Below are 22,643 nucleotides of genomic sequence, written 5' to 3' on the forward strand. Positions count from 1 at the left end.
TCATCTTAAAAAAGTACGAAACTCGAAACTATTCATGTCGGCCATTTAATTAATTACAAGGGAATCTTCAAAAAAAAATCTCACAAAAACAGATCTGCTATTTAATAATCAACATTAAAGTGAAAGAGTCAGGAGGTTGAAAATATTTCTCTTCACTTAAAAAGGCTACAATATACTTTTTTTTAAATATGAAGTAGAAAGATGGTTGTACATCTATTGGAAAGTAAAAGAAAAAAAAACCCAATATAGTACATTCTATTTTGTCTCATATTATCCTTATACTAAAGTAACAGGATGTTTGTTTGTGTGTCTGTGTGTCTGTACCGAAGGATCTCGCTAACCGCTGAACCGATCGGGTTCTCCTTAACAGGGTATATTCTCATGAGTCTCGGGAAGGTTTATAACTATTTTGGGGGAGGGTACCACCACCCTCCCAAGAGAAATGCGAAAAAATCGAAATTTTTAAAAATATATGGGAGACTTCAACGTAAAATAAAGAGGTATGGTACGTAAAGAATTATCGTATAGACTTTAACAAACAAAAACATTTAAAGTGCCACTAGAGGCCTCTCGGGGGCGTAGCCGCTAGTATCACATATGGGACTATTACAATTCGTGCTATTTTCTGTATGGAAAATCTACGAAAATCTTGTTAAGAGAGTACATATATTTCAACCACCTGACTGGAAAATAAATCTATATGTTGCTGGTATAAAATTACAAAATTTTGCTTTGTTTCATTTTCATACCGTAATGGTATGTTTGCGTAAAATAAAGTAAACAATAGATACAAAATTGCCAGATGTTAAAATTTAACAAACAAACAGTTTTTGGGCTTGCTGTTAATTAAGTAAAATTAAGTAACAAACACGTTCACAAAAGATAAAAATTATACAAATAATAAAGAAATATGAAGGGTCGGGGAGGGTTTGCATTTTACTTAAACATACAAAATATTTTAAATCAATTTTAAACTTGACAATGAATAATTTAAAGTTAAAGTAGAATTAAAGATTTAAAATATCTAAAAAGAAAGCCAAAGCGATTAAATGTCATTTTAAAAATTCTAAAAAAATTAAGTTTGAAAAAATATAAACATCAACAAAATTAAGAAATTGTCTATGATAAAAGAGCAAATTCAAAGAGTATGACAAAAGATAAATTTATATTTGTTTTAACTTTAGCTAGTTAAGTAAGTCCAGTCTAATGGGCTAAGACAATTGCCGATAAATTTATTACATCCCCAATGATTATACACTAAAACAATCCCTTCTATAGATTTCAATTAGTTGTTGAAACGTTTGGACACTCAACTTAATAAACCAACCATTCAAAATATAATAAAAGTGCCCAAAGTTGTTAAACCAACGAATAAATACGTTATTATAAAACTTTGGGGACGTCTATAAAAAACAGCCCATTGTCCCCTTTCACTCTGTAGATAGGTCACTCTTCTAACCTAAATAATAAGTAGCTGGTCATCGATAAAAAATAAAGAGGCGAAGAGAAAAGAAATTTAGATTCATAGTAAATCCAAAATACATAGATAACACATGTATATCTTCGCTACTTTTCAACATAATAGTCCTTGTTTTCTCTTTTGTAACACTCTTTCATCGCTTGAACATACCTTACTAAATTTGAATCTTAACAGCAATATAACTTGAATCTAACAACTCGTTAAATATGGTTTCCAGTTGATCTGAAAGTTTGGACACAATTCTTCAATGTCTAAACACTTTTTTATGTTTTTCTAAATAGAAAACTTTTTGGTCAGAGTTTAAAAAAATTTCTTTCGTAGATTTTTCGTTTGGAGTAATTTCTAAGATTTAGATGAAAGGTCTATACTTAAGTTGTTCTACATTATTATTGGTTTATAACTATCAAAAAGGTGGTCCAATAGTAGCAATAGCTGATTTTTTAGATTGAAGAATATTTGTAAAAAAAAGATTATTTGGTCATACCAATGTCTTCACCCCTAACCTCTATGGGCTTTGAGTTATTTAATTTTTTGTTTATAAAAAGGAGCACAAATTTATTGGGGTGGGTTTCAGCCAAATAACTTTTAACCTGCCTGGACTATTAAAAAGTTTGAGAACGGCTGGTCCAGTCGTTTAACAGGGTCTTAATGAACATATATACAAACAGACACACGCACATTTCGATGCTTCGATATTCCATACTTTAGTATTTGTTTGATTAATGGGGTAAAATTGAATTACTTTCAATTACAGTGATTCTTTTACATCATTTTGAATTAACTCCTAAAATTGTATCTTGTATCGTATTATATGCAACACAGACCGACATACAAAACTTTTCGAGTAGCGTCACTACCAAAAATGCTCTTATGAATAAATTTTGTTCAGCTCAAAAGAAATTGAAAAAGGGAAAGGGGGGTGGGAGATTTAATTGATTAACCCAGGGGTAAGATTGAGTAATTATCTAACTTATATCAGCTGAGCAGGTAAAAAAGTTCTATATTCTTAAAACTATTAATCTTAAAATGTCATCGCCTATTATTTAATTTTGTTCTTTAAACTCATATAAAGAATTGAATAAATGATTTTGTTCCATGTATTAAATCTGCTAAGAATAAAAATGTAATGCAGTATTGCCTGTTTAAGGATACAAAATATTTTTAGCTGCACAACTACTTATTGAACTAGCTTCTAAAAGTTCATTTTTTAAGTTTGGACCAACATCACTTTAGTATTATGCACTAAAAAATCATAAATCTTTTTTTATAATTGATTTTTCAGCTTCGAGTGTTGCTTTATGTTGGTTGCTTTTTGGTGCAAAGAAAAAAATTTTAGCTTGTGTGATATAAAAAAGGCATTAGGATTAGCCAGGAATCGGGTATAAGGTATAACCAACAATTGAAATAAATCTTTAATAATATTTGTGGGGGAAATGGAGATGTCGTCAATTTTACTATATGTTGCCCCTCAACAACAGCTAAAACCACGTATAGATTTTGTGATTTTTTCCGAATTAATTTCGTTATTGGTATAAGCTGGCCAGGAATAAAAGGAGGGGTCAATGACGATTAGTTAATCTTCCCCAATAATGCTAGACAAATGTCTCTATTGATAAATAAAAAACACTAGGAAGTTTTGTAATATATAGCTCTTTCCCCCCTCATCAAATTTGAGCTTTCCAAGGCAGAGGCTGGTTTAAAGGAGATAATATAAGATAACACCCAAATATACATTCACAAATTGATAAAATCATTCAGACATATTTTTTCGTTAATTCAATAATCTGTGCCAAATAATAGGAGTGGGGACAAAACACCTAATTTAAAAATACCTAATTGAAAAATGCCTAATTTTATAAATGTCTAATGTGACAAAACACCTAATTTATAAATACCTAATTTAAAAATGTCTAATTTAAAAATACCTAATTCTAAAAATGCCTAATGTGACAAAACACCTAATTTTAAAAATGCCTAATTTTATAAACACCTAACTATAAATACCTAAGTTTAAAAATACCTAATTTTAAAATACCTAATTTAAAAAAACCTAATTTTAAGCATATCTTAAAACTGTTGTTGAATATATTATACTGGCGGCTTCGCCCCCTAGAGTCCTTAAGGGGTGATTGCAGTGCGAAGGGGAATTTAATTAGTCTGGGGGGGGGGGGGGTTACGACCCCCCTCCAAAATTTCAAAATATATTTTGAAATAGAAAAATTAAGTAGAAAATTCTATTAGGAAGGTGGTGTTAATCTTTCCAAAAATAGTTATAAACCTTACCAAGACCTATGATCTTTCAAAGTTATACATTATTAGTTAGGTAATAAGTGTCCTTTTTTTATCATTAATTAATCATTAAGTTTCTTTACATATTAAAATAAAAAAAGAGAGTTCTTTATATCATTTATTGTCATAGACAAAAAATTTGACAATAATTACATTTTATTTTATGTTTTAAATATTTAATAAATGTACTATCAGATATAACTACATCTCTTTCAATGTTTACGCTGACTAAAAGGAATAAATAGTGATTATAAAACAAGTTTGACAACATCCATAAAAGCGTAGCACTGAAACGGTAGGACAAAATGGACATTAACACTTGTATAGTGTCTGAACTGAATAATCAGAATATTTTATGTTTTAAATATTTACTAAATGTACTATCAGATATAACTACATCTCTTTCAATGTTTACAGGGACTAAAAGGAATAAAGAGTGATTATAAAACAAGTTTGACAACATCCATAAAAGCGTAGCACTGAAATGGTAGGACAAATGGACATTTACACTTGTATAGTGTCTGAACTGAATAATCAGAATATAGAAGTATAAGAGTCGAAGCAAAATTGTAAGTAAATTTGTTGAACAACTGATGAATAAAGGATAATGTTTATGGACATACTTACATTTTTAGGACTTGATTATAAAGTTGCTTTGCTTATAATATTGTTCTTTGTTGTCCCAGGAATCAATATACCAAAAATCAGATCAAATGGATAATAAGGTCATATAAAAATTTGTTGTTAAAAAAGTAGAAAAATCAACATGTTTAAAATGGACGTATGGACATTCTGGTAATATTATAGATTTGCTACGCTTTCTAAATCGTACCTTACTATTACAGGAATCATCATGCAAAGTTTAGAATCGATGGGACAATTCTAACATGCCTAAATTAACAAATAAAAGCTATCTATCTCGGACGGACGTACAGATGGACTGACCCTAATTATAGAAAAGCTTTGCTTTTAAAAATATATAATTTTATCTTTCAAAGGGCGATTTCTCATTGGAAGGTGCTGGTAACCTCCCCAAAAGCGTTATAAACCTTCCCATGAACTACGGGAAGCTTCATTGTAAAGATGAACAATATTGGTTCATCGACTAGCGAGATCCTTCAGCAAGAACAATCAGCCAATTGGATTAATGTTATCAAAATTTTAAGTATTTTAGTGAAAAAATAAATATTTTAGAATTAGGCATTGTTAAATTAGGCGTTTAGATAGTTTAGAATTAGGTATTTTTGGATTAGGTGTTTTTAAAATTAGACATTTTTAAAATTAGGTATTTTTAGTTAGGCATTTTTAGTTAGGCGTTTTTAAATTAGGCATTTATAAATTAGGTATTTATAAATTAGGTGTTTTTAACGTAGGTGTTTTTAACATTAGGTATTTTTAAACTTAGGTGTTTTTAGTTAGGCATTTTTAGTTAGGCATTTTTAAATTAGGTGTTTTGTCCCCACTCCAAATAATAGACAGTTATCTTAAAGGTGGTTAATTTTGTTTTCCTATGAATAAAAATAAGAATATGAAAAATTGCGACCAAAACCTGACACTAGGACGTGTTTGTGCATTGAAGAATGTTTGTATCAGACTCTGGCAATGATACCTGTGTTGCTGGTTGGTGGGGGGTACAGGTGGGCTGGCAGCACGTCGGGGATTTCATGACCTTTCAACTGAAAAAGAAAATATTTATATTTTTTTTGTATTAAGCTCAAGGACTGGAACCCTCTACCGCCCTTATTTTTAGAAAAAAATAAGGGGGGTGGGGTAATTTTCTAGTTAATTTTTAAAATATTTGTAAGTATTTATTTCTACTTATTAAATTTTTAAATGATTGTAATTCTATTTTACCTTAATATTGATCAAATGCATGGCCAAGGCAAATTCATTTCTAGTTAACATTCCATCCTCATCTATATCTGATAATTTCCAGATCTAAATAAAACAGAAATTAATTCTAATTTGTGATGTCAATAGACTATTAGACATATTTGGGACCTTATAATAGCAAATAAGCAATCAGGGCTCAGCAGCTGGTGCAGAGCTTAGCAGTAACTACTGTAAGCCACTGTCAGAACGCAACAGCATTTAGGATCCTGAAAAGCCAAAGCCACCAAGTTTGCAGCCATAACCAGTAGATGCGACTTAGTTTAAGCATCAGCGGTGCAAATTAAGTCACAGCTGTGGAGCCTTTATGTTATTTTCATAATGTTTTCTCTAATTGAACCTAAAATTCTTATTATACAACCTATTTGCAAAAAAAGCGTATTATAAACACTAAAAGTTTTATTACAAAGGTTTGGTGATTATTTAGTAAAATAAATAAGTTACCATTTAAATCTTGAAGATGCTTTACCTTTGCTAAACTTGAGTTAGGAAGATTTGATTTTACCATTTCTCTCTTTGCTTCTGCCCCTGTGATTTTATCCTGCATAAACAAAACAAACAATATTTAGAATATAACAAATTAATTATGAAGTTGTATTTTTTTCAACTTTAGCTTTTTGCATTTACAGTTGAACAAGAAGAGAACATCAATAAACGATAAAGTAATCTTTTCCAATTTTGATTAACAAAAATTTAAATCCATATTTGTGTTTTGCTGTATTTTTATGATAATAAAAAATTGTTTTCATAAAATCTTTAATTAAACTGTAAATCACATTGTTCTCTCATTTTTTGGCTTGATTGGTTGGTATAAATCTAAAAGTCTAAATAGTGTACATAGCTAGGTATAGTTGTCTATGAGTTTAATATATTATATTATTTTTAAACATAAATAAAAGACCTGATGGGGATTTAAAGAATCAAAAATTTTGTCCCATTTTGGTCTTTCTTTAGACACTATCCATCCGGGCTCTCCGTTTCCATAATCTGTGCCTAAAATTAATTTGATAATTTCTAGAGGTTTCGTGAAGTTTCTTCATATATGGCTGGATAATTTCATAATGAAAAGCATTCAAGTCTTTATCTTCCCCCCCCCCCCCAATCATTCCTCACCTCCACTGCACTGTAAGCATATTTTGTTTTTAATAGACAGTATATAATTTTTTATTAATTTGTTTTTATTAAAGTATCATGTCTTTTATTTATAAACCAACTGAAGATTGTTTTAAAATGAAACACTGTGTATTGGACGACTTATCAAATAAAAATAACATGTTTAATTAAACTGTGTTTTACTCTGAAGCTTAAGATCTTTATAACAACTGAATCGATTGAGTTCTCTTGCTAAGCTAGCTAAGCCTGTGCTGGTTTTAGGCTATTATTATCAGATTTAAGACTTGGAATGGTTTTGTGCTATTCTCTGCCCCTTTGAATTAAGGGGCTAGAGGCTTTGTATGAGGGATAAAGAGGGAACCATTTTTTGTAGTCTTGCAACTATTTCTACACTCCAATAAGGGCCTAAAAAGACCACATGAAAAAGCCTTCCAAAAATCAAACTTCGTCAAGCCCTTTATATAATAAAGAAATGAAGAAATTATTCTATTTCTTCTATTTATAACATATGTATATAGATTAAAATACATTAAATTTGAAAATGAGGAAACAGGAAGTATAGTAATCATGTAAACTCATAATGAACACATGAAATATATTCAAATTAATATATCAACACTTTATCTTAACACACAGGAAAGGAAGGGAAATAACATCGGCTGAAAAAATATTTTTTCATGAATTAGGTTGTATAAACAGTGTTAAAATTTGTCTCAATAACTTTTTCCCGTAGTTAATGGGGAATTTGATAAATATAAATTAAGGTATACACTTTACATTCATCGTCCATTTTCTTATCGTTTCTTATTCATTTCTGAATATAATTATGTTCATTATTGAGGACCAATGGACTTATTTAACGCCTATTTTCATAACCCTGTATAATTAGTATCCAACATTTAGAAGAAACGTAATATTTTAATTCTGATATTGTAATGTCAGACCTAACATTGAGCTCTTTATTACACTAGTGATATACTGGTGCTATGTATTATAATAACGTTTTCTTATTCGTTGGCTTAACAACTATAGGGGCTTATATTAAATTTTATTAGTTGATTTTTTAAGTTCCAACAACTTATTGTAATCAACAGAAAGGGTAAATTTGTAAATCATCATGGGGATTGTCTTATCCCTTTAAATTTCTGCGTCAAACTAACTTTCTTTAAATCTATCCCTCACCTAAGTACCTTTATCCCTGAGTAAAACTCCGCCTACCTTCACATCTCTGATAGCCGAAGGGTGTGTTTTGATCCTGGGTGTTCTTGAACACGCCCCCCTTCACACATAATTCGTCGTCGGAGTTCGGCAGAACGTTCATCAGCTGTGAGATATCGTTGTCTAACATTTTGTTTACCTAGAAAAACTATGTTACAAAAATCTTAAAACTGCGATAAAGATATTAGTTTTGATTGATACAGTTAAAGTTTAAAGTATTTTTAGGTTAGGTAATTAAAGAGAACCCCGTGACTGGCTCTCATGAGGGTTCTCTGATGGTTGTTTTGGGCATTTTGAAATCGCTCTTTCGATTTAAAACTTTGTATGATAATTCCTGTAACAATTTAGAAACCGTAGTACTTATTTTTATTGCTTTTGCAATAGTGAAACATTAAACAAAGTATTGTAGGCAAAGCTGTAATTAAGCAAGTGATAAAATGTTAGCATTTCCATATAAGGCATTCAGTCATTTACATCAAAGTCTGTATTAAATTTTTGTTCAAAGTTCAAAATAATATTCCTTTTCTTGGCTTTAAAAGCGCATTTTCTCTATATTTCTTAATGTTCGTTTGTCTGTATTATCTTATTAGCTTATCGCTTAGTTTTAAGGACTTTTTATTTATGTTTAGTTTTTATTTTCTTAATAAATAAAATTATAATTATGTTTTTTTTCTACATCTTTTATGAAAATTTAAATAAAACTATTTTATACTAGCTTCGTATATATGTCTGCTTAAAAAAAAAGATTTTTTGTTCAACTTTTGAAATGTTAAATGCGTTAATTACAGAAAAAAGAAAAACAAACATCAGGTTATATATTACACCGAAAAGAATTTGAGATTATTATTTTTTTGAATTTAAGATTATTATTTTTTTTGAATTTGAGATTATTATTTTTTTTGAATTTGAGATTATTATTTTTTTGAATTTGAGATTAGTATTTTTTTTTTTATATTTTCGATGGAAATTAAGCTTTACAAAGAAAAACCTTCCTTCTATTAATTGCAAATGTCTTTGTCTTTTTTTTAAAAATATTTAGATATCTAAAAGGTTTCATAATTTTGCTGTAGGAATGGTCTATAATTAGCAGACATAAAAAACTTCCAAGACAATTTTACGTGATATTTTTAATTGTTAACTTTAATTCAGGTTATTTTTTGACATTTCACATCTAAATTGTGGGGTTTACCCTCCACCCCCCTCCACTCCCCTAGAAAAAAAGGGGTAATTCATTTAGCCCCAGGTTTAATTATAGAGTAGTAGGAATGTAATTCGGTGCGCTTCGCCTTCCAAAATAAATTAATTACTTAACCCTATGAAAAGTCATGTAACGAATCGGCACAACGGGGCAAAAAAAATGGTACTAATCTCACAATTTTTTCACAGTATCTGCAGAAAGCTGTCTTTAAAAAAAATACGATAAATAACTACTAACAAAATATACCTGGTTTAATAATTTCTCATTTAATTTAGGAAACTTTCTAAAATTTGCAGTCTTTAGTTTGTCCTGCATCCTGTTGACCTCAGGTAAATCCAGGAGGGTCAGCTTGTGTTTAGTCTGCAGATCTTCTATGATACTTGGAAGATTTTTAATTAGTCTAGCTTTCTGTTTTTCCTTGTTGAATAATTTTGGCATTTGGTCGCGTAGCGTGGTGATTAGGAAGGAGTGTAGCTTTGCCATTCTGCAGTTTTTAAGGTTAACTTTTTATTTAATGTTTTAACTAATTTTGTACACATACATATGAATGACAATTTCGAATAGAAAACTAGGAGATACGGAAAGTGTCATGTGTGACTTCATAAAAAGGAAGGATGAAAGAAGAAGTAGGAAAGGAAACCCCTTAAATAGATGGATTTAGACGTATTTTTATGACGTCATACATGACACTTGCCGTATCTCCAGAAAATTCTAGTCAAATGAAGAAAATAATATTTATGATTGATTTCTGTTAGGGGTAAGTTAACTAAGCCCTTTTAAACATAGTTAACATTTTGAGTTGCTACATTTGTAACATCTTGCTAAAAATTAAGATTACAAATATGAATTCTAATTCTTATGATTATAGCGCTCATAGACGTCAAAGGGGGGGGGGTTAATGGGGCGATTACCCCCCCCCCCAAACGAATTTGGGGGTGCCGTATGCTCCCCCCAAAAATTTTTCATTTTACCCCCCCCCCCCATTTAAAATTTACCCCTACCATGGGGGTGCCGTAGGCACCCCCAACCATTTAGGAGGGGGTATTTACCCCCCCCCCAAAATAAAAAATCTCTAACAAATTTTTTTGGGGGGGGAGTAACAAATTTTACCCCTGCCAACAGATTTCAGGGGGGGTAATTACCCCCCCCCCCCCAAGCAAATTTTACCCCCGGGGTAAACATTTTTTGGGGGGGGTAAAAAAAACTCGCGGCGCCATTTTACCCCCCCCCCAAAACCGAATTACCCCCCCCTTAAAAAAATTTAACCCCTCCCCCAAAAAAAAAGCTTGGACGCCCCTGATAGCGCTAATAAGTTTATTCAAAATATTACATATATACATACATTTAAATGTTTTTATTATAATCTCCATAGGTAAAAAGATGTTGATTACAGTAAAACATTATCAGATACTTAAAAACGAATCAAACTAATTGTTTATTTGTAAGATAATGAAGACAAAAAGAAAATCTAGACTTAGAAAAATGCTGAGAACGTTTTTCATTCAAAATAGATTAATGATTAGACAAATTTAGTCAAATAAAGTAAATACATAAAGTTAAAGCATAAAAAAAAACATTTAATGATTATCAGATTAACTTTCAAATCTATCAACAAAACTAAAGACGGTCATAGATGCATGTATTTAGATTCTATTTGAGATTTGACTCTAAGGACACTCTAATACTGGATGAACTTACTGACCAATAAATGGTGTCCATGTTAGCAACCTAAATTGACGACAATTTTTCCCCTGTCATAATATCCACGGATATTCTATATCCATTCATATTGCAACAATTTCACAGTCCTACTCCAAGATTACTTAGAAATCCAAACACTAAGAAACTATGGCTACACACACACATTCGTTTATTCGTAAAAAGTTATATTTTACTTCTAAAACAAACCTTGAACAATGATACAATAAAAGTTTACACTATTCCTTGCGCGCTTGATAAAATCATTTAATTTTCTAAGGGCGGCGTTTCTGGGCAAATCTTGGAGATCATCAAACAGTTTCTACAGTTCATAATAATCCCTCATTTTAATCTGTTTGAAAGCGAAGCTTTTATGTAATTAGGGTCGGTCCGTTAATATGTCCATAACATATTGTTCTTATCGTGAATATTAGATAGTTAGAATTGTTCTATCCATTCGCATGAGGATTTCTGTAACAGCCAGAAACGATTTAGAAAGCGTAGCAAGTCTATAATTGTTACCAGAAAGTTGGAGAGTCCACATGATGATTTTTAACAATGTAAATATGAATAATGATTCCTAGGACAACAATGTAAAATATCAAAGCACCTCTATAATTAAGTCATAAAAATGCAGCACCTTTAGCAGAACCCAGTATCTAAGCAAATTTGCAACAAAATACACAATTTTGTAAATTAATAATATTCTTATTTCGTTCTGACACTCTACAAAGGTTAATTTAACAGTATAATTTAAAGCTTCGCTATTATAGATGATGTACTCCTAGTTGAATATAAATCTCCCTCTAAAAATATAACCTAAAGATAATTACAAAAATTAATTAAGAATGCCTTGTGAAACAGATAACAGAATACAATTTAGACAAATGCTTTTTTCAATGATAAAATTTGGGCTTAAGGGTTATAATTGCAGTACACTAACAAAATTAGAGATTATGCCTTTAATTCTTCTTCAAACAGCCCCCTGTACATGTCATACTTGAGGGGCTGGTCATGGAAAGTTCCTGTGTACACCTTCGGACATTCTGGTACGTTGATCACCTGAAGTTAGTAATTTTTGTAAAAAGAATTTTTTTTCTTCTCTTGAGCAAAATTAAAAAGAGGCCTTTTAAGGTAAAGGCGAAACCGGTAGTGCTTGTATTGCTCTTTAACACAGACATATATTTTATAAAGACCACATAAGAGCTCCATAAACACTCATTAGTTCTTAATAATTATTTATATATTGCTACACACACATACAGACACCCTAATATTGTAAATCAAATATTTCACCTTTGATATAGACCACATAAGAGCTCCATAACACTCATTAGTACTTGTTTATTATTTAGTAAGCGCTACACACACATACAGACACCCTAATACTGGATATCCAATATTTCACCTTTGATATAGACCACATAAGAGCTCCATAAACCCTCATTAGTTCTTGATTGTTTACTTGATCTGCTTTGTTTAAAACTATTCGAACCTGGAAAAGAAAATGGTGATTATCAAACGTTTTGGTAAAGTCTGAAAGACATAAACATGAACTCTGAATATAAACTCTAATTATTTTTTTTAGATTAGGCCACGAGTTTTACAACTTACTTTTTTTCAACTAATTAAATTTTGATTTTATATAGTATGTTAGTATGTGATTAAGTATATTTTTTAGACAATTCATTACAGAACAAGAATAACAACATCCAAAAGTAGTAATATACACAAAATAAAGAAGAACAAACAGACAAAGTGAGTCAAAAAGCAAACAAATTGAATTAATTAAATGTCATAATATAGAATGTTCCACTATTTATTATACAAAACAACTTATTACTCACTAGCCGCTTCGCCCCTAACCTCTAGGGGCTTTGTCCCAAGAGGTAATTCAAAATAAAATAAGTGCCTCGGGAGCTGCCACCACTACTTTTTAATAATTAACTGCCAAAAAAAATGAGAGAGGATTCTTTTGTTTATTGGGGGGGGGGGGTGTCCCACCCCCCAAGAAAATAGCCTTAAACCACCACAGAACCTGTGGGTATATTCCCTAAAGAGTAGAATCCAATCGGTTCAGTTGTTACCGAGATCTTAAGAGACGGACGGACGGACAGACAGAAAGACAGACATCAAGCTACTTTGTATTATAGATAATGAGAACCGAGTGAATGCAAGAGATAAAAGCAATCTGTGTCAATTATTATGAAAAGTTTACCTTATCTTCATACCCATGAATAGCCTTGATAGCTCTCCTAAACTCATCAGAAATATCCAACTTATTCGCATCAAACAGCAGGATAATCATGTCCGACCTCTCAGCAAACCATTGGAGCACACCGATAAAGTCGTATCCGCGGTCAATCCTCTGTTTCTCTCCCGCCAGGATACCCGGGGTATCCACTAGGGTCACGTACTTCAGTACCTCGTTTCTCATCACCGCTGCCTGCTTGAATTCAGTTGTTTTAATGGAATTTACTTATTTGCAAATTGGTTGAAATAGAAATAATACCATTAACATCATCATATAATATTAACAGGATGTCTGTGTAATTTTGTGTAACGAAGGATCTCTCTAACTGCTTGACCGATATTGTTCTCCTTTTTAGTGAAATTCTCATAGATTCTGGTATGGTTCAATATGTATGTTAGAGGAGGGTACAAGAGATATTGCCCGGCCCTAGAAAACCCAAATCTCCAAAAATTCTACTTTTTCTTTTTTTTAGAGTCGACTTCACACTGACCTATGGATGAAAAGACGATGGATATTTGGAATACTAGAGTTGATTTGCTATTAGCTAAATATGAATTAATCTATATGCTGTATAGGCAATTTAAGACAAACGTAATGCATAGAAATGAAAAATGATATTTACTAGATTTGAAATTTAATCTAATAATGACGAAAGATTGAAATTAGAAACTATCAATTAGATTAGATATACAATTTCTAAAATGCTAAAAGTCTCTACAAGTCCTCAATGTTCGTTTGTCAAAAAATAAACTACAAAACAATTTTTTAATATGCAACAATGGATAAAGAATATACGTGGATAATATGTCAGTTGCTAACATGGACATAACATATCGGTCACATTGTTCATTTAGTAGGAGGGGACGAGATGGTGTAAATGGTGGATGGGGGTTATTTTAGCCAGCTACAAGTTTCAATTTATTAGAGTAAATAATAATATGGTGTAAGATCCAATTAAGAATTAATCCATTCCTGCAAATGTAACACATAGCGAATTTAAGTTTTGTCAGGAAGGGGGGAGGGGTAATGGGTTTGAATTTTAGCCCAACACTATGTAATAACTAAAGAAGTTAAAAATAGTTACTATAGCTGCTTGTGATGCAAGACAAAAATAAATACAGGGGTAATGCCTCGGCCCATGAGAGGCGTATCTAATCACTATGCACAGTTGGGCTTCCAGAAAAAGGTAGGCCGTGCAATAAAAACACTTCATTAGCAAGATTTAGTTCAGAGAAAAAAAAGACATAATGGTGTAACCTATCTTCTAAAGGTTATTCAGATTTGCTTTAATCATATCAATAGAATATCATTATTGTATACGGTAGAAATATAAAGGATTCTAAATTTGACAAACAAAACAATGACAAAACTTGCTTACTATGAACTACTCATCTAAAATTTTACCAAAATAAGGGTCTTCAATTATTTCCAGCCTTCAAAAATATTTTATTGTATTACTACCAGTTTCGTCCGTAGTATCCTGGGAAGAGAGCAGTAGAGTAGGCTAAAACCAGACTTAGATTTAATAATAGAATATAAAAATCTATAACAGGACCTTTGTAAAGCTTCCCTAAAATGTAGAACTCAATCGGTCCAAACAATTAACAACTTTATTACTAAAATATCATAGGATTTAAAACAAGACAATTTTCTGAAAAAATAAAGAAAGTTAAATTAGCGAAAAATATTTGAGAAACACATAATGAGCAAAACTTAAATTTGTTAATTGTGTTTAAAAATTGGCTACATTTTTGTTGTTAATAAGTTGTAAGGTATTTCAATTTGTAAAATATTTATTAAAACAGTTTTTCTGTAAATTCATAAATTACGTTTTGACCGAAAATATAAAAATAAACAATAAAGTTGACAAATTTGATGCCCTATAAATGTAAATACATAAATTTTCGGATTATGGAAAGAAAACGAAGTAGCGGGGTTTGTCATATTTTAGGTAATTGTTAATGATTGCACTGCAGGATTAGGAAATTGGCCCCGCAGGTTTGCTGCTGGAAGTAAGAGAAAATAGTCCTACTTGTTAGCAAACATTTGTTTTCCCTGGCAATTGTATAACGATCGGTTCAGCCGTTTGCGACATATTTTGGGACAAACATAAACTCAAACGCAAGCAACTTTATACTTTATGAATAGAATGTGACCGCTATCACTGCCTGGTAAGTTCAGACGATAGACTCCAAAATCCATTCAACCTTTCAATACAAAATGTTAAACAAGGAGCCTATCTAAAGACAATGTGACGCCGTGGCTGTCAACAGTGCATCTTATTGTAGTTGCATCCAAAATTTCAAACAACCGTGAAAACTTAATATATATATAAAAAACATAATTTAAGATAGCTTGTTCTCGTGGGGTTATGGACGCAGCCAATAGTAATTTGTGATTTATCATATAAACAACTCAATCCTGAAATCTGTTCAGAAATGCGCCGCCAAAATCTGACAGCGGCTTGAACTGCCGATTTCTGTCGATCGTCAGCGCGTTTCCAGGTATAATCTGATTCTGTTCGCCGTGCATGATGACCGTGAAGGAATCCGTGGTGGGCTCCGGACCAATCCGCATGCCAGGATAGTCCTGCTCCAGCAGGTACCGGATAAAGGTTGTCTTTCCCGTCGAGTACTGGCCCAGCATCAGCACCATCGGCTTCGAGTCAAAGTCGGCATCGCTAAGGGCAGGCGAGACAAATCCGTGAAATTCATACTCTTTCTCCAGCGGAATTAGGTTAGATTTATACATGGACTTTAGACCCTCGGATATGGTGGCATAATAATGCGAGTCTGATTCGCATTTTTGCCTAAAGAATTTCTTCATTATTTATCACTTTAACAATAACTGTATAAAAAAACTTTCCTTTTTTTCTCAAAAAACTGATCCCTCTCTCACTAATGTTATTAAAGGTAAGTTGCACTAACTAATATGAACACATAACATTGGGAAAGCTCTCACAAAATAAGATAAAATGTCCTATCACCTCTAACATAGCCGCACACTGACTGTGGCCCATATCTGTGTAGTTTGTGTGTATGTGTGTGTGTGTGTGTGTGTGTGTGTGTGTGTGTGTGTGTGTCTGTGTTACTTTCTGACCGGCGCGCTTTGGCCCACAGATGAGCGTTTGTGCATTTTGTAGGTGTAGGTGTGTTTTTTAAAAGTAAGGCTTTTCTACAATCACTGATTTTTGTCGATATTATAGACATACTTTTGTCAATATATTAAAAATATATCATTGATTTTATTTGGTTTTGGGTGTTTTTGACAATGAGTAACACCATAATATTTTAAGCATAGCTTCAAATGTCAAATGTCAATGGTTATTTTCATCCTTGTGTGAGAGAGAGAATATATATGTGTGTGAGTGTGTGTGAAATATATATGTGTTTGTGTGTGTGTGTATGTACTATTTCAGTGTATTTTTGTGTATTTATGTTATGATCTGCACATATATTAAAATGTGTGTGAATGTGTATGTGAGTGTGTGTGTGTGTGTGCGGGTGTAGGTGGGTGTATGTGTGGGTGTGAAAAGGGAATACATAAATATGTGTAATATGCATTTGACACATCGAATAAAATTTCTAAATTCTGTCCTTTCTTGCGCAAGATACATCAAATTCAAATGTTATTTCGAATCTAAATCAGTTTAAGATTGATTGATTTGTCTGATTAAAATGTATAAAACGGCAAATTTATTATCTTATACTTAAATCTTCGCCAATAGACTTGATGGCCTTTGCTTCTTTAATTGGTGGAAGGAAGGGGATTAGGATGAATAATGGCTTGAAACCATCCAAGATAAATATGATTAACTTATATCCTAAATGCAAAGTAGTAGGACTAAGGTTGTTAAGTCTAAAGCTTATGATCTCGGAAATTACTGGTCCCTATTTGTTGTACTTTTCAGGTAAGCTTTATTGTTATCTTGGGGCGGTTTTAACCTATTTTCTTGACCTCCCCCTTCCTCCTCTAGAGACTAGACCCTAAAGTAATGTCTCAATAAGTAGTTTGCGCCAATTGATTTTGTGGATTTTGACACCCTTGTGTAAAATTGTTTTTATTGCAAATCAAAGAGAAGTATTGCATTGTCAAAAACATGTATAAATTGCAAGGTTAATATCTTTTTCAGACAATGGCTCCAAATCAACTGTATAAGATATCATACGATAACTGTACATTACTTTATTTCGTTGATAAAGTAAAGTAAAGTAATAAAAATATTATTTTATATTTTAAAGTGGATAAAAAGCTTCGTTGCGAATGCATTGTTTTTTTTTACCTGTAAGTAATTACCTAAAGATATAATCCATAATATAGACAAGTAATGTATTTTAACACCCTAAATTATGTTGAACATAGAACTCAATCGAATCAGTGGAGAGCGAGATCTTAACGAACAAACAAAAACCCGTACGACTTTAATATAATAGGATTTATAGTTATTGTTTTTGTCTCTAGTATAGTGGATTGGGAACAATGATGACTTCAACAACACATAACACATGAGACGGACAAAACTAGTTGCTAAATAAGGTAGATGCACAAGAAGCTTCAGAAGCAACTCTCATGTAAATCTTTATAATTAAAGGAAAGACAAAGTAAATTATAAAGTAGATGCCCCTGTGTGAAAAGTATTTTAGCCATAATAGCCGGAAATATAACTTTATCCCAATATCTGATAATGATTATAATGTAGATTTGCTACAAATTATATGGTGACAATAAATATTGTTTTTAAATCCTGATTTTTTTATTTTACTATTCTAGTGATCTTAGAGGGAAAAGTGCAAAGTTATCTATAAATATGTCAATAAAAGCTATTTAATAACTAAATTCCCCCTCCGGAAATGATATATGTAATGTGTTCGGGGTATTTGGGGTTAATAGAAAAATAACAAAAACAAGAATATTACGCCAAGTTACTGTAAAGCTTTATGAATTAAGACTTATTTTAAAGACTTTTTAAACCCAGTATTTTGTATTACAAAAAAATTCTATTGATTATTATTTTAGATTTAAAACGTCTCCTAAGATCGTAATTTTAGCCAGCTCAAATGTAAGATCGAAGTGATAATAATCCATTTATAGATATAAACTGATAAAAATTAAGCTTAATGAAGGGATTCTAAGCTGCCAAGAACATAATTGAGTAAAAGATATATAAACAAAATTATGAAATAAGTAGTTGTTAAATGTTAAACAGTGCAGATAATGTGTGAAATACAATAAGAGTTTTGTTTTCTTAACCTTTTCAAATTTACACCAAAGATAAGATTTGCAATAAACAGGGATCTATATGGAAAAGGCAATGGCCTATACATTGATGTACATCTTAAAAGATGCACTAATCCTTCTGTAGATTAATATTATTAATTGAAACGCTTGATTCAATAAAAGTCCCCAAAGTTGTTAACCCAACGAATAAGTAAACTTTTACGTACGCAGTCTTTTTATGTCGAATCCTCAATCAGCTGCCTAATATACAGCGTTTAAAACCCATGCCGCAAGCATTCATTATTAGATTGGTCAATGCAATGTTTTGACTTAGCTGCTATTGTAATTAATCTATCCGAGCCGAAAGTTTTTATTAACAGACAGTTTTTGAGCAAGGCTTAAATATTTTCTTTTGTCTATATTAGGTGCTGATTATATTTTAAAGGTCGTCCTGCTCTAATTCTGTACTTTAGAAATATTTTTATTAATATAAAATATATTCTATATATATGTGGATATTATGACAGGGGTAAAATTTTCGTCAATTTAGGTTTCTAACATGGACATAACTTATTTGTCAGTTAATTTATCTTGTATGAGGGGAGGAAATTAGGTAAAGGTGTTGATGGGAGGGATCGTTATTTTAGCCAGCTACATGCTTTTATTTTTATTATAGTACATGATAATCTGGTGTAAGATCCAAGTAATAATAAATCCCTTTATAGTCCATATAAAGCTATTTCTTTATTAAAGTCTTGTAATGGGTTTGGGATATTTTTTGTCGCTTTATGTTCCCACTGAAAATTAAGCTCCTAGAGATAGGGTCAAAGTCACTAATTTAGTACATATTCTATTAGAGTCAAAGTACTCAAAAGTACGTGATATTATCAATTACTCTATAACTTTTCCCCCTATATTATAAATCGATTTTGACTGGGGTAATGGTAGGACATTAACCAGTTACCAGAGACTCTATAGACTTATATTTGTTCTACATTAATTACAAAAAAAATTGAAAGAATAGGTGAATGAGTTTGAAAAAAGAATGCAGTATAATGTATTTTAAAATCCTATTAGCATAGATTCTCTTCAAGTGTCAATGTGTAACGTCAGTCAAGAGTATTCTTGAGATGATAAAAGAAAGATAAAGTTTATAATCTGAGCTATTATTACATGCTACGAGGGTAGTTTCTCTTAAAATGCATAGCAAGCATAGAACCTACCCCCTTGTAATGAAAAAGAAAATTAGGGGAGCGCTGAGGTTGGTTCCGCAGGGTAGGGCTCCCCGCAGGTGTTAGGCAAAAAAAAACATTCCACTTATTTTCAATTTGGTTAATAAATAAAGGGAGGATGGGTTTCTGTGCTCGCTAATGAAAGCACTGAACAAATTTCAAACATTTTTTGGTTTATACAGCATGACCCTCGAAAAAGTATTTTTAAGCATCTGCAGCCTATATTTCTCAATAAAATATTAAAAGATTCATATGTACTTGTTCTCTATAATTTTCTACATCAAAGGATATCAAAATATTTTTTTTACATCAATTAACAGCCGAGATTTTTAAAGCCAAAGTTTGGAAAAAGTGCTTGAGAAACTGGATATTGCTAAATATTTTTTAGTTTTTTTATTAGTATATTACTTTTTATCAACCAGTTAAAAAACAAATAAGAAAGAAGAGCAAGTTTACAATTGATACATTTTTTATTGCATTAAAAAACGTTACTTTAACATATAAAAAACTACTTTTCAAATTTTACTGAATACATTTTTCTTATAACCATTTTCCCTCAAATCTTATAATATCTCCCACTTATTAATATGACCTTAAATAAACCCCTCCCCAATTTATGCTCATTACCGGAAGTATTAGCGCAACCTTTACCAATAAATTCACGCCCACTCATCAAATTAATCTAAGACACATAAAAATCATTTAAATTGTTAAATGTTCAATAAAAGTTTGTAGCTGTAACTTTTTGTTTTTTTTAACTTATTTTGATAAAATAAAAAGTGTTTGATTTCTGTTTATGTAAACTTTCAATTTGCTACTATTTTTTATAGGATTTCTTTCTGTAAGGGTGTTTTTGCAATTTGCACTAATCTAAAAATGCCTTTTAGAGCAAGTGAAAAAAAGTGCTTTCAGCATGAAATAAATTTCTTGGAAACATCTTTATATAAGTTTTATAAAAAGTATTGAAATAATGAGGAAAACACGTCATTTCACTTTAAAATAACATTTTTCTTGAAAAGTTACATTTTCCTCAGCCACTTTTTCAAAACTTTGGCTCTAAAAATCTCAGCTGTTAATTGATGTAAAAAAAATATTTTCATATCTACTTATGTGGAAATCTACAGAGAACAAGGACATATACATTTTTTGATAATTCATTGAGAAATATGGGCTGCAGATGCTTAAAAATACTTTTTCGAGGGTCATGCTGTATATATTGGAAGAAAATTTATTCATTTTTTATAATTGTATGAAATATATTATTATTAACTTAACTATTTCTTTGTCCATGTAAATATTACCAATGTTCAATATAAAGAGCGCTGAACATTGAACAATTATGTATAAATTACATACACATATATACCTAGATATTAATGAGTATTAAACATTAGTTAGTTAAACACTGTTCGGTTTGCTGAGAACATATCAACAAATGAAGGTTTGGACAGATGATTGGTTTTGGGTAATTTTTTTTTGTAAGGATGATAACATCCTAAAGTGAAGCTAAATTATTGAGAAAAAGCAATTGAAACAAAAATTTAAAGTCTTAGGAAGGCAGAACATTTGTATTTCTATATTCAAAAAGTTCATCTATTAATGTATGAATTTTAAAAAATACAAGATATTTCTAAAAAGTATACTTATGATCCAATTTTAGAAATTCCACGCTTTAAACATTGAGCTTAATCATCATAAGAATCACCAATTGAAAAATTGAGCAAATAGTATCTTTTCAACAACGGTAGGTTTAAAAATGACACACAGAAAACTGTCCCGAATTTGTATTAATTTTGAGGAACAAGACTCCAGTTACGTCATATTTTTCTTTCCCGAAAAATGGAAGGGGGAAAGAAAAAAAAGGGAAGAGGGGAAGAAAAAAGAGATGGGAGGAAAGGGGGTTTTCCCCATCTCTTTTGAAGAGATTTTCTTCCCCCCTTCCCTTTTTCGGGGAAGAAAAATATGACGTCACTGGAGTCTTGTTCCTCAAAATTAATACAAATTCGGGACAGTTTTCTGTGTGTCTTTAAAAATGTAAGAGTTAACTAGTTGATACAGATTGGACTGGCTTAATTTGATATTGACTATGGAGTTCCTATGCTTGCAAAATCATACAATTTTCCTGTAAGGTTTTAAATCAATAATAAAAATTCTAAAATTCTTAAATAACCAATAAGAGGAATCATTTTTATTTTGAAGTTTTTCATCATTAAATATTTTACTTAAGTCATAATTACTTTTTCTGTAATAATAATTCATATTTGTAAAATTAATAAATACATACTTAAATATATATCACCTTTTACCTCATGAAGGCAAAGTGATCTTTAATTTCAAGCGATCGTCTAAGGACCTTAGGCTTAAGTTCAATAATCAACATCCAACGTTTTGATTGAGCGACCTTTTTTTTGTGCAAATAAACGAGTTGCGATTGTTTATGCGTCAAGGCTTTCCTCTTTACTTTAACTATTAGTGTCACTTGTCGGACATAAACAGCAGTTGGTGCATTTTTAAAATCTCTAGTACTATACAGTTTGGTCCAGACCAAAACCCGACAACGCTACACGCCTCTATTTACGCTAATGCCACAGTTGAAACCTCAAGTATTGAAATCAAAACACTTTTTACAAATCTAATTACTATAATAATAATATAATACATGTCCCAACTACTACTAACCCCAGAAAAAAACTCAAGCTACTTCATTTTTATATTGAATATTTATCTATACTGACTATACATCTTTAGTCATCCAGGCATTGAAATATTTTAACACGATCTCACAACAACAACAAAAATTAATTTTTATATTGCAGTGCATGTCTACACATTGTCAAAATATTAACAAACTCAAACAAACAAATCTAATTACCAAAGTTAATCATATTTTAGCTCTGCTTCTTCTGCTTCTTTATAGTTTATTGGCCAAATATTTTTTCCATATACTTTTGAAATATATACATTGAAATTATGTGCTAAAAAGAAATTGTAATTTTAAGGTAAAGTCCCTTTCGTGGCAACGCTCCTTAAGGGGCGAGTCTTCGTTTTTTTTAC

General features: G+C 31.1%; 2 protein-coding genes across 2 annotated transcripts in view; one reads left to right on the plus strand and one right to left on the minus strand.

The window, feature by feature from the left end:
* Positions 1–1,504: 1,504 nt before the first annotated feature.
* LOC145322298 (EH domain-containing protein 3-like) lies at positions 1,505–16,103 on the minus strand. Its single transcript, XM_080164215.1, is given in 12 exon segments — positions 1,505–1,702; positions 5,379–5,445; positions 5,624–5,707; positions 6,129–6,200; positions 6,561–6,652; positions 7,991–8,129; positions 9,435–9,691; positions 11,127–11,208; positions 11,847–11,948; positions 12,295–12,381; positions 13,105–13,332; positions 15,556–16,103. Coding segments are annotated over 12 exon segments (1,689 nt in total). The 5' UTR covers positions 15,967–16,103; the 3' UTR covers positions 1,505–1,634.
* Positions 16,104–21,010: 4,907 nt separating this feature from the next.
* The window catches only part of LOC145322299 (uncharacterized), a 46,792-nt gene continuing 45,159 nt past the window's right edge, over positions 21,011–22,643 (plus strand). Inside the window, exon 1 of the mRNA XM_080164241.1 lies at positions 21,011–21,054. Within this exon, the coding sequence (XP_080020367.1) occupies positions 21,025–21,054 (30 nt within the window). The 5' untranslated portion in view covers positions 21,011–21,024. The remainder of the gene's footprint in view (positions 21,055–22,643) is intronic.

The sequence above is a fragment of the Acartia tonsa genome, chromosome 1 (assembly GCF_053477335.1).
Source record: "Acartia tonsa isolate MP-2025a chromosome 1, ASM5347733v1, whole genome shotgun sequence".
Lineage (NCBI taxonomy): Eukaryota > Metazoa > Arthropoda > Copepoda > Calanoida > Acartiidae > Acartia > Acartia tonsa.